This window comes from Maniola hyperantus, chromosome 24, assembly GCF_902806685.2.
Source record: "Maniola hyperantus chromosome 24, iAphHyp1.2, whole genome shotgun sequence".
Classification (NCBI taxonomy): Eukaryota; Metazoa; Arthropoda; class Insecta; order Lepidoptera; family Nymphalidae; genus Maniola; species Maniola hyperantus.
In genome coordinates, this window is record NC_048559.1 from 3,320,331 (window position 1) to 3,332,775 (window position 12,445).

The 12,445-nt window shown below is 38.7% G+C and overlaps 1 protein-coding gene across 1 annotated transcript in view; it reads right to left on the reverse strand.

The window, feature by feature from the left end:
* 5PtaseI (inositol polyphosphate-5-phosphatase A) overlaps nucleotides 1-12,445 on the reverse strand; it is a 38,257-nt gene that overhangs the window by 7,983 nt on the left and 17,829 nt on the right. The window contains exons 8-12 of the mRNA XM_034981350.2: nucleotides 11,668-11,769; nucleotides 10,382-10,481; nucleotides 9,752-9,885; nucleotides 6,534-6,708; nucleotides 5,835-5,871 (exon numbers count right to left, since the gene is read on the reverse strand). Coding sequence (XP_034837241.1) covers nucleotides 5,835-5,871; nucleotides 6,534-6,708; nucleotides 9,752-9,885; nucleotides 10,382-10,481; nucleotides 11,668-11,769 — 548 coding nt within the window. The remainder of the gene's footprint in view (nucleotides 1-5,834; nucleotides 5,872-6,533; nucleotides 6,709-9,751; nucleotides 9,886-10,381; nucleotides 10,482-11,667; nucleotides 11,770-12,445) is intronic.

Consider the following 12,445-nt stretch of genomic DNA (forward strand, 5'->3'; position numbering starts at 1 on the left):
GTATTAATTGATAACGACTTTGAAGGAAATAATTGTATTACTTTATTGACGATAGTGATGTGCAGAGATTCATAAATTTTATCGAATGTAGTTTTAGGTTTAGGACTCAAAATTTATTTATTAAATTGATTTCTTAAATGTATACAAGTGTAGAAAAATCAGTTTGCACCATTTAAGGGGTGAATGTACTTGTGAATATGAACAATTTTCACTATGTGGACAAACCTCTGAAATCGCAAAAAAATATCAATAAATTTTTAAAAATGGAATCTAATACGATCGTCACATAGGATCGCTGGCTAGCACAACTACTACCTCCGGCAAACTCGCGTCAATGCTCAATGCAAAACAAAGCAGTTTCGAATTGACGTTGCTTCGAAAAGTATAAACTGTCAGTGCAATGCGATTGTGATATAGTTTTGACCTGGCTTTGGATTTCAAATATTGATACTGCATTACTGTTGACCCTTGCTCGTTAATTTGGACTCTGTTCAAGCCCTTTGTTGTGGATTTCGTCGATATGACCGAACGTACGCAGAGAACTGTTCTAAATAGTCAGACACGTGAGTTCCTAATACGCCTTCGTAACTATTTCGATCGTGAAGCTCAAAATGGAGGGCCAATTTTACCTATAACGTCAGTGGTTGAACGCGTAGCTGATGCGCTTAATATTGGACAACGAACTGTTAGACGGATAACTAAAAAAAAATATGGCGAGACTGGCACAGAAGAAAATAAACTTCACACACCAAAAAAGAGAAAACGAGCAAAACCAGTCGTAGGCATCGATAGCTTTGATGCCGATGCTATCCGAAGACATGTTTACGGCTACTATTTACAGAAGGAGTATCCAACAAGAAAAAAGTTGGTGCATTCACTGAAGGAAGCTGGATTATTCTTCGGTGGGGAAAGTTCTTTAACGAAGATTTTGAAGACCATTGGATTTCGATACAAAAAATGTAACAAACGCAAAATATTGATGGAAAGATTTGATATAGCGATGGCAAGGTATACTTTTTTACGGCAAGTGAAAGAAATCAAAAATTGGCAAAATGTTGTGTTCTTGGATGAAACATGGCTTAATGCTAACCATACTGTAGGCCGTTCTTGGAACGATGACACAGCAGCATCTACTTCCAAAGTTCCTGTAGGAAAGGATCGCGACTTATAATTTGTCACGCCGGAACCATCAACGGGTTTGTCGAAGGTTCTCTCATGGCTTTTGCGTCAAAAACCACTGGAGACTATCATGAAGACATGAATGGAGAAAAGTTTACTGAATGGTTTACCTCAATGTTGTGTAGCCTCCCTGAACCATCTATTATAATTATGGACAACGCCCCATACCACTCGATGCAAATTGACAAGCCACCTGCCCAATCCCAAAAGAAAGCTGATATCGTCGCATGGCTTCGTAAAAATGGCGTAGATGCAAACATGAATATGTTAAAAGCGGAATTAGTACGTCTTTTAAAAGAAAACAAACCAACCAAGATCCGATACGTCATTGACGAAATAGCATTAGAACATGGGCACAGAGTTATACGGTTACCGCCTTACCATTGTGAGTATAATGCGATTGAGTTGGTGTGGGCTCAAATTAAGGGATATGCTGCAAGACACAATACAGAACCCCCATTTACCACAAAAAAAATGCTAAAATTATTAGAAGAAGCTTGTGAACATGTGACTAAAGGAGACTGGGAAAAGGTTGTGAATAGAACTGTTAAATTCATAAGGGAAGATTATGAAAGAGATGTGAAAATAGATAATATTATAGAAAACGAACATATAATTATTAATGTATGTGATGATAGCAGTGACGACAGTGAAATAGTAGTATGGACGAATCTGATTAATTATGGCCTTTGTGGCACCTTTTTCGGTATCTTTTGTATTCATATGTTTCTTGTGTGCATATAAAGTATGTATATTCATTTTCGTTCAAATATTCAGTTCGTTCAAATAAATTAAATAAACATATACATTTTTGTTTTATTAAACCTATTTAATCAGGTACAAAAACAAAACTTAATTGTTTTTTGTTCGAGAATAAATTGACATTCCACATCACTATTGTAATGTGTCAAACCGGCCATCATAGCGTGCCGCTAGTGTAGGTAGGCCAAGTTCCATACTAATATATTCAAACCCCTTTATTCGTCAGATAAAGTCTATCTGACGGTTGTGAAACACGCCCTAGAGTTACATCAATGTAAGTACGGCACAGCTGAAATTACATCTTTTATATTATGTACGTTTAAAAAAAAAAGAATATAAGCCATGTTAAATGACTAATATTCCCCTTTTCCTCTCCAACTAAGCGTCAGGCTAGGAGTAGGTACGACAATAGTGCAACGGGCGGGGTTTGAACCATCGACCTTTCGGTTTTCAGAGAAGAGTTTGTTGTATTTGCTCCGCTCACCATATTTTTTTCTGAATTATTCACTGGAATTATTTCTCTATGCGTTGTATTGCAGAGGGTCGTGACCTCTTCCAATTAATCACATAATGGTAGGGAGGTTTCTTGGGTTAATCATGCGGTGGGTACCCTGCAGCTCCCTCCGCATACTACATTGTTTAGAATTATGTATATCAATAGATAATCGATACAGAATTCACAATCAATCCATAATCAATCAATTTAATTTAATAAATAAATTAATATAAATTAAAATTAAATCCTATCTGAGATCTGTCGATAAGCGACTAACAGCCGTACTCAGAGTCGCTTAATCGTTACTTAAGGCATTCCTTATCCATACTAATTCATGTCTTAAGTAACGAGTGCGGCTGTTAGCAAAGCAACGTTGTTATTTGTCAAAAATTGTATGGTCTTTTTTGACAAAATATAGCAATGTTTCTGAGTAACTTATTGATATTTAAAACAAAGAGTGAATAGGCACCTTCTAGGCAAACGCGTCCTATCTTAGGCCACATCATCACTTCCCATGAGGTGTGATCGTGGTCAAGCGTGCGCCTATAACGAATAAAAAATAAATAAAAAAAAGATTGATCATTAATTTTGGCCGATAATAGTAATCTGTCAACTAGAAAGTAGTATAGTAGTAAGTGGATTATAATAAATGTACTGTACGATATTCAATTTTAATCTTTTGAGTAGGTAATTTATACTTTTATATACAACTGTGCCATAGACTAGTAGAACTGTTCCATAAAATTATTTATACATTTAAAAAGTATCTTGTAACTTATTTATCTAATTGATATTGCAATATAAAATGCACGCGTCATATTGGTTTGGTTCTAATTCAGTTGTACCACAATTTCTAAACTTAACTATGTAAAAGCTATCTTTTTTCGCAGGAAACATTGTAAAGAGATAACATTTAGATCTGCCATTTTAGTTTAATTTAGAAAATGTGTACAACCAGTGAACGACAAATCTTTAGAAATATTCCATACGCTCCATTACAGCGTAATGAAATCTCTACTGCGGTATAGTCCGTATAAAATTACTTTTCACGCGCCATTTTAACTCTATGGGTCAACTGTCATGTGACATGTCAAAAGTACTGCTCACCTTTAAAATCAGGACTAAAGTTGTACCTTTGACATGAAATTTTGACACAAAAAGTTAAAATGGCGCATGAGAAGTAATTTTTTAAGCATATTAAATATAATATTATAAACTCTACCGCATGCGTCTTTAATTTACTATAACGCCATAACTGTGACGTTGAGTCAGCCAATAGGCGGCGCGGCGGCCAGTGTCACATGACACAAGTACAGACCAATCATAAGCCTGTTATAATTTACACTAATTTAATTTAAATTACGTGTTTAACAGACGTGAGTTTGTGGCTCCCATTTTCGAATGACAATTGTTAGAAACGCGGTTTCTATGCTTTGTCGTTCACTGTGTAGAACCGAATAAGCACAATTAACGAAAATTCTTGATAAATACTCGTAGGTTGTTTAATTAAAAAAAAAAACACTTTTTTTACATCAAACACTATTAAGTATTTTCGCTAAGGAATTATTAACTTATTTCTATATATTTTTATTTAATACTAGGGTAAAACATGCGCCACACATTTACTTTAAGTAAGCGTCGAAAAAAAAAATGGTGACCATTTTTCAAAAACAACAACAAAAAACAGTTGGCATCTAAGAAATTTAAGGCAGGTTTAGATTGAGAGAGCAACTGTAGAAGCGTCGCTGGAATACCAGCAATAATTGGCAAGTCACTGTCTCAATCTAAACCTGCCATTATAAAGTGTATTTATTCGTGTACAGTGAGTGCTACATTAAAATACAGTTTTAAATTAAATGCAGTTCACTTTGAATTAAAAAAGTTCGTGAATAAAATCCAAAAAAATTAATAACACGCACAGGAAAGACCATAGTATCGACTAGTTAACAAAAAAAAGCTATATTGGTAGCTTGGTCAAATACGTATTTTTTCAGCTCACACTGGTGCTATTCGCTTGTGCACAATCACTCTAAACTAAATTGACATGTCTCATAGTAATGCTATCTCCTTTTCTCTGCAGAAAAAGAAAGCACTATTTACTTATAGTTTAGGGATTATTTACAAACGAATTAGTACCACTGATGCTCAAATTTGAAGTCACAAAAATGAACTTTATAAACTTCAACGCAGGGTTGAACAACAAAGAAAACCTTATTTGACGACAGCGGACATGAAACTATACATGTACAATTATACTATGTATAATTAAGTCTAAATAAATTACAGTGCGTGTGGCGTCAACTTTAATAAAGTAAAGCTTACGCGATTAAGTACAAAAATGCAATATAAGTAGCGCGAAAAACGACAGAGATATTTGCCATCCTTGTCTATTCATGTCCGTAATCGACCAATGGAGTTACTGGCTTAGTACAAGTTTGCAACGTTATAGATTTCAAGTGTCAAAACACTAGTTAGTTTTTTATAAGATAAGCTTGCGCTTGATAAAGTCTAGGTCCGGGCGGGCTTGCCTAGAGGTTCAAGTTGAAGTTTAGTATTTCGAAGTCAAAACCTATAAACGTTGAAATTTAAAGACGTGCCAATAAATAAGCGAATTGAAAAGAGAGGCGGTTACCTTTTGATCTCATTTAAACAATAATCTTGTGTACAGTGTGTGATTGAGACGGAGCGATTAGTATAGCTTCGTTTCGATTCGTTTCCTTATAAGCACGCGTTATACTAAGGCACAAAACACGACAAACGTTCATACGTCATGAGGAACAACACTTCAAGCCACTACAGCTACAATTCACTTTACGAGCTCTACTCCTACAGAAACCGTAACATTTCAACGCCAAACAACACAACCCCCCTTTTTTACTACTACCCGACTTGCAAGACTCCCTACTGTCTAACCTTTGTAGTTCCGGAACGCTTTTTTTGCTTTTACAGTTTCTGTTCAACAACATGTCTAACCTAGTTTTTAATTGGGACGGTGAAACACTCCTATCCCGAGTTAAAGTAGTCACGACTAAATCATCGACAACAGTCAGATCGGCAGATACATCAGCGTTTGGAGTAAAAGATTCGACGCTTTCCGGCGTATACGGATCCGAAAACTGTTTGGGACTTAACAACGTTGTGTCGATATCGTTAACGAATATGCCGTCGTAACTCGAATAGTCTGCTCGAGTGATTTCAACGTATGGAATACGAAATATCTTTTCGTTAAGTGAACCCGTTCTAGTACGTTTTATTCGGTTGTCGGGTAATAGTTTGTCGGGGTGGCTGGTGGAGTATTCTAGATTGTTTATAGTTAGTAACTTTTTGTTCGCGTATATGTCAGGGTCTGTAGGCAAGCGTTTGAGACGCGGGGGGAGGGGGTTGCAGGGTACGATACCTCGATCGCTTTGCAGCATCACTCGGAGGTAAATCGGCTGTGGACAATGTTTAGCGATTGGTAGAAGAGTATGCGAATCGATCTTTTATTATTTCAATGTATTTTATTTAGTTCGTCGATTCCCTTTAAGATACAATGTTTTTCTCTAAACTGAATATAGGGTATCTCCATCTTTTTCTTTTTAATATTACTAAAAAAGGGCGGAAAATGAATTTTAAATTAACTTTAAAGACGTAATCTGGGCAAATTTTCGCCGCATCGTAAGAAAATCGACAAACTATTTATTCTTGATTAATTTTAAATTTAATAAAGTTATCATTAATTTACGTAAAAAAAATTATCTACTTTTAAAATAAATATACTAATAATATAATAAGCTTGCATTTACAGTTTACAAAATTGAATAGTATAACCAATGTAATTAAACTCTGAACTAGTTACTATTAATTCAAAGTAAAAATAGGTACCTAACCTAAGTGAATGTTTTTATTAGATTATGGTAAGTATAATTTAATAATCACCTACAAATTAAATTAATTAGTAAGTCATGCAGTGTTTCAAAAATACTCACTTAAGTACTCATGTTTTAGAACTAGATTTTGTAAAAAATTAATAACTTGTAGAAAATTATGATTGGTAGAAAATGGTAATAAAATTGGTACCAAATGGTACGAAAGTTGGTAGAAAATGATAGTTCACCTTATGGTCCCCCATGCAAGCCGCGTCTCCTATAACGCCATACTCGCTCCGCCTGCGCGCCGGCGCGTCGACCAATCTCCGAAGTTCCGCCGATGCCTCGCCCGATTTTGGTGATCCTTCCGATTGGTTCCGTACCAGTTTGCGGCGGCCCGGAGATACTTCTGAATCTGATACCCTGCACCAATAATAACGACTTTATGACAAGGTAACTAACTGTAAACTGTCAAGTCTCCGGTACACATTGTCCTAATGCATTTTACAAGTCAAGTGGCCGCCAATATGTAACCGATTTGCACACTAACTGCCGTACTCAGAGTCGCTTAATCGTTACTTAAGTTTAGTTAAAACGAGACAGAGCTATATCTCTCACATAAATATGTCTCGTTTTAACTCAATCTTAAGTAACGATTAGCGACTCTGAGTACGGCAGTTAGATCCTTTAATGTTTGTTCGAAATCCCACATACAATCACCAAAAGGCAAAAGCAACAATACAGGAAGTATCAAATCCCTACTACAAGTACGAGTAATATTATAAAGACAAAAGTGTGATTGATTGTTAGTTTTTCCTTCGATCACGTCGCAACGGAGCAACGGATCGACGTGATTTTTAGCATGGATATAGTCAAAGACCTGCAGAGTGACATAGGCTATTTTTTATCCCGAAAAAACAAACGGTTCTGCGGATAGCTTGCCATCTTTCAATCACGCAGCAAGAGATCAACGGATCACATGATTTGTCGTATAGTCCCATAGTTTGCATGGAAAAAAAAATATCCCAGAAAAACTAAGAGTTCTCACGAGATTTTTCAAAAACCTAAATCCACGCAGACGAAGTCGTGGGCATCATCTAGTAGTAGTATACATAAAAACTTATTTATAACATTTATGTATTTTAACTCTAATGATATTTATGTGCAATGTGTGAAATGTGGTGTGAAATAACTAGAAATAACGAATGTAACAAAGTGACAGCCAGCGCGTGCCAGACTTTTGTTATTTTATAAAAGCTGAAAGTTTCTCTGCGTATTGTCCCATACACAGGAAGGAACGATCAGCGACTATAAAGTTTGGGTATCTGGTAGTAAGGGTGACTGGCAAACCCCTGCCAGACACCCTTAAATTACCTGTTATTGAATTGAATTACCTGTTATTTCACAAAGCCACCATGATACAATTTTCAAACTTCATTGTTTACCCATATTCGCAATAAAGAAATTTGAATTTGAATTTGAATTTGAATTTACCGTTCCTCCCTGTGTTGGGGACGACACGCAGACAAACTTTTAGATTTTTATAAAGTAACGAAGGTCTGGCACGCGCTGGCTTTTAGTCCATAAGCCTAAATTACCTATGAGAACACCTATACCATCCAATGACAAAGAAATACAATTAGTGCAATTGTATCTTTTGTGCAAAACATACACTAAAAATCTTATTGTTAATTTTATAATTCAATATTGCTCGAAACGTATTGATCAAACAAAACAACGACATTAAACATTCCAAAATTCATGTTTTTTACTTTATGCATGAATTTGAATTGAATTTAATGACAAAAGAAAAATGCATTTACACTTCAAATGTATGAATAAAAAAAACAACAATTCATACATAATATTATAGAATGTGTGTTACATTTAAAAGACATCGAGAAGAGTCGAGCCGCCGGATTAAGTTTTTATGTTAAAAAAAAGAATATTAGCCATGTCAATTATGACCAATGAGCTATAATGCTAGGAGTAGGTACGACAATAGTGCAACGGGTGGGGTTTGAACCTCCGACATTTCGGAATTCAGTCCGCTCCTTAACCGTTGAGCTATTGAGACTATAACAGACTATGGCGTGTGGAAATTCCTACACGAGACCTATGTCCAGCAGTGGACATCTTGACAATGATGATGATGAGGACATTTAAAGGCGAAAAAAATTAACACATTAATTGCAATCCCATCACATTCGTAACATCGGTTAACTTACGGTTTTTGCTTTGTGAAATATTTCCATTTCAGTCTGTAAAAGTTTAGTTTAGATACATTTTTTGTATTACACTAGCTGAACCACCCCGGCTTCGCTCGGGTGGAGTGTAGAAAATTGAGGAGGTTGAATTAAATTTTTCTCTCCGTAAGAACCTTCCTCGTACTTCAAGGAATATTATAAAAAAAGAATTAGCGAAATCGGTTCAGCTGTTCACGAGATTTGCGATGACCAACACATTTGGTGATACATTTTTATATTATTTTATTTTATTTTTATTTTTTATTTATTTATTCAACTCTTTAAATCTAGCATTACAGGAAATGGTCCTAATGCACTAGATTAAGCCTTAAATATTATCTAAATCTAATTATAGAAGATAGGACTAGTGTTTTGTAGATACTAGGACCAAAGGCTAGGCTAGGACTAGAAACTAACACCAGCGTAGAAGAAATAACACTCAATTTTTTTATGTAACCACAAATTCACGGTTTTCGGATTTATTTTTTAATTGTGCTATAAGACATTGCTACCTGCCAAATTTTTTGATTCTAGGTGAACGGGTAGTGCCCTATAGGTTTTGATTCCCCTGACGGGTCTTGATGTTGGTTTTTAGGGTTCCGTACCTCAAAAGGAAAAACGGAACCCTTATAGGATCACTTTGTTGTCTGTCTGTCTGCCTGTCTGTCAAGAAACCTTCAGGGTACTTCCTGTTGACCTAGAATCATGAAATTTGGCAGGTAGGTAGATCTTATAGCTGACATTTGGGGAAAAATCTGAAAACCGTGAATTTAGGGTTAGATCACACAAAAAAAATTAAATTGTGGTCATGAACTAATAATTAATATTTTCAACTTTCGAAGTGAGTGCCTATATCAAGTGGGGTATCATATGAAAGGTCTTCACCTGTACATTCTAAAACAGATTTTTTATTTATTTTTATGCGTCATAGTTTTTGAATTATCGTGCAAAATGTCGAAAAATACGACTGTAGTACGGACAGTGGCGTGCAGCTCATAGAAGCATAAACGCACTGCTTACCCTCATTGTAATAAATCAATGATTATTTTTCATTTTAACCTGCCGTAAAATAAGTTCATACCTAAATGCATACCCTGGCTTGAACTCCTGTGCACGCCACTGAGTACGGAACCCTCATTGCGCGAGCCTGACTCGCACTTGGCCGGTTTTTCTCTGGGGGTACGGAACCCTAAAAAAGAAGTCAAAACGGGATACCTCACCTGGCATTGATGGCTTGCTGTAGGCTGGTGGGGTCTGCGATGCTCTTTCTGCTCGCCTGTATGGCGGGCACGCTGAGCACATCCAACTCTGCTGCGCTGCTTTTCTTCTCTAGGGTTCTGCTGGGACTCCATTGCTGAGGAAATATTTTAAATTCGATTTCTAGTCCCATTTTTTTTATTCCATAGTTTTTTTTATTCTGTTACAAGTTAGCCCATGACTGCGATCTCACCTGGTGGTAAGTGATGATACAGTCTAAAATGGAAGCGGGGTAACTTGGAAGGGGTATGACAATTTTATTAAAACCATATCCCATATCGGTTTCTACACATGCTAAGTCGGATGGCAATACGGCTTTGGTGATGATCTAGGTAATGTCAATGAAGTTCATCATCAATCTATCGCTGGCTCACTACTGAGCACGAGTCTCCTGTCAGAATGACAAAGGTTTGGTTATTGTCTACCACCCTATTGCCTCGCTGAATGGTTATAGCCCTAGCCGTTGAGCTTTTGGGTTGATGTTTTTTATTCCATTACAAGTTAGTGTGATCCTTTGACTGTGATCTCACCTGGTGGCAAGTGATGAATGATCATGCAGTGTAAGATGAAAGTGGGCTATTTTCGCGTGTTACCTGATTGTGCTGCCTGGCCGGCGAACCGGACCTGGCGGGGCTGCTGTCTGCAGACGACACTCGTCCGCTGCCGCTGTCTGTTGAATCTGCTACCGACTTCCTACACCAAAAAAAAACAGAGTACCTTCACTCACATGTTGTAGACACAGGTGGAATAAATCACAAGGCAGAGATCTCGAAAACAACTGGTTTATTAATAATTAGCTGATGCCAGCGACTTCGTCCGCGTGGAATTAGGTTTTTAAAAATCCCGTGGGAACTTTTTGATTTTCCGAGATAAAAAGTAGCCTATGTCACTTCACTCCACTCCAGGTCTAAATCTATACCCATGCAAAAAATCACGTCAATCCGTTGCACCGTTGCGACGTGATTGAAGGACAAACCAACAAACAAACACACTCTCGCATTTATATAATAAGGGATTGAGTATGCTTCGTGGCCGCTACAGCGTCACCGGATGGGGTGGCGAGCGCTAAGCTTCGCCGGGGGGTGAGCCTAGGGCGCCACCCCAGGTGACGAGACCTTGGGCTACCAGGCCAAAAACTATTAGGATCCAGGTAACAATGTGCTACCTGAGAGGAAATGCCCGGGCAAGGAGTGCAGCCTCGAGGCCCGCACCAAGATTGACTTAGGTCGATCGAGAAGACCCTTCATCATCACTTGCCCTAAACATCTATATATATAAAAGGAAAAGGTGACTGACTGACTGATCTATCAACGCACTGCTCAAACTACTGGACGGATCGCGCTGAAATTCGGCATGCAGATAGCTATTGTGACGTAGGCATCCGCTAAGAAAGGATTTTTCAAAATTCAACCCCTAAAGGGGTAAAATAGGGGTTTGAAGTTTGTATGAAAGTCTGTCAGTTTTGAAGTTAGAATCGCGAAAGTTTGTAAGTTACAATTATCTATCTTATCTTATACTAGCTTATGCTCGCGACTTCGTCCGCGTGGACTACAAAATTTCAAAACCCTATTTCACCCCCTTAGGAGTTGAATTTTCAAAAATCCTTTCTTAGCGGATGCCTACGTCATAATAGCTATCTGCATGCCAAATTTCAGCCCGATCCGTCCAGTAGTTTGAGCTGTGCGTTGATAGATCAGTCAGTCAGTCAGTCAGTCAGTCATTCAGTCAGTCAGTCAGTCAGTCACCTTTTCCTTTTATATATATAGATTTATTATAAAATAGGGGTTTTAAATTTGTGTAGTCCACGCGGACGAAGTCGCGGGCATAAGCTAGTTCACACTAAACAGGCTGCGGTTCATTGGCATCATAACTTACTAACCTCGAGCCGTGTAGCCTGTTCTCTCCAGTCCTGGCGTCGCTCTGCTGCACCAACAGGCGCGCGGACTGCGACAGGAACACTCGGTCGCACCACGCCGGACATCTGCGGAACAGATAACTTGGTCCTTAACTGTCCTGGGTCGCGCCGGATTACGAGACCTCACAGATCCTCTGTCGTAGAGGCGATGGCCGTTGGAGCCGGAAAGTCCTTGAGTGGAGACCGCGTTTAAGCAAGCGTAGAGTGGGACGCCCACCAGCACGATGGACCGACGATATAAAGAGGCTGGCGGGAAGTAGCTGGATGAGGAAGGCTGAGGACCGGGTGTGGTGGCGCTCTTTAGGGAAGGCCTATGTCCAACAGTGGATGTCCACAGGCTGATGATAATGATGATGATGATGATGATGATGACAGATCCTCAATGGACACGGCTGTTTCCGGGCGCGCCTGCATGGGATGACGTTATGCGAGAGCCCGGCGTGCGAGTGCGGCTTTGGCGACGAGGATAGGCACCATGTGCTGTGGGAGTGTCCCCTTTATGAGGACTTGCGGGTGATCGTACGCAGGGAAGCGGGGCCGGTCTTCTACACGGACCTCGTCTCATCGGCGGGGAACTACAACCGGCTACGGGAATTCGCGCACCATTGGCATAAGAAGCGAAGCAGCTGGGAGCGTGCAGGTGCTAGGCCGGCACCACGGAGGAGCAGCAGCGAGGATCTCAGCTGTGCTAGTGACGTCTAGCCCCCAAGGAGGGAGAGTGAGCATATAAAGGACAAGGAGG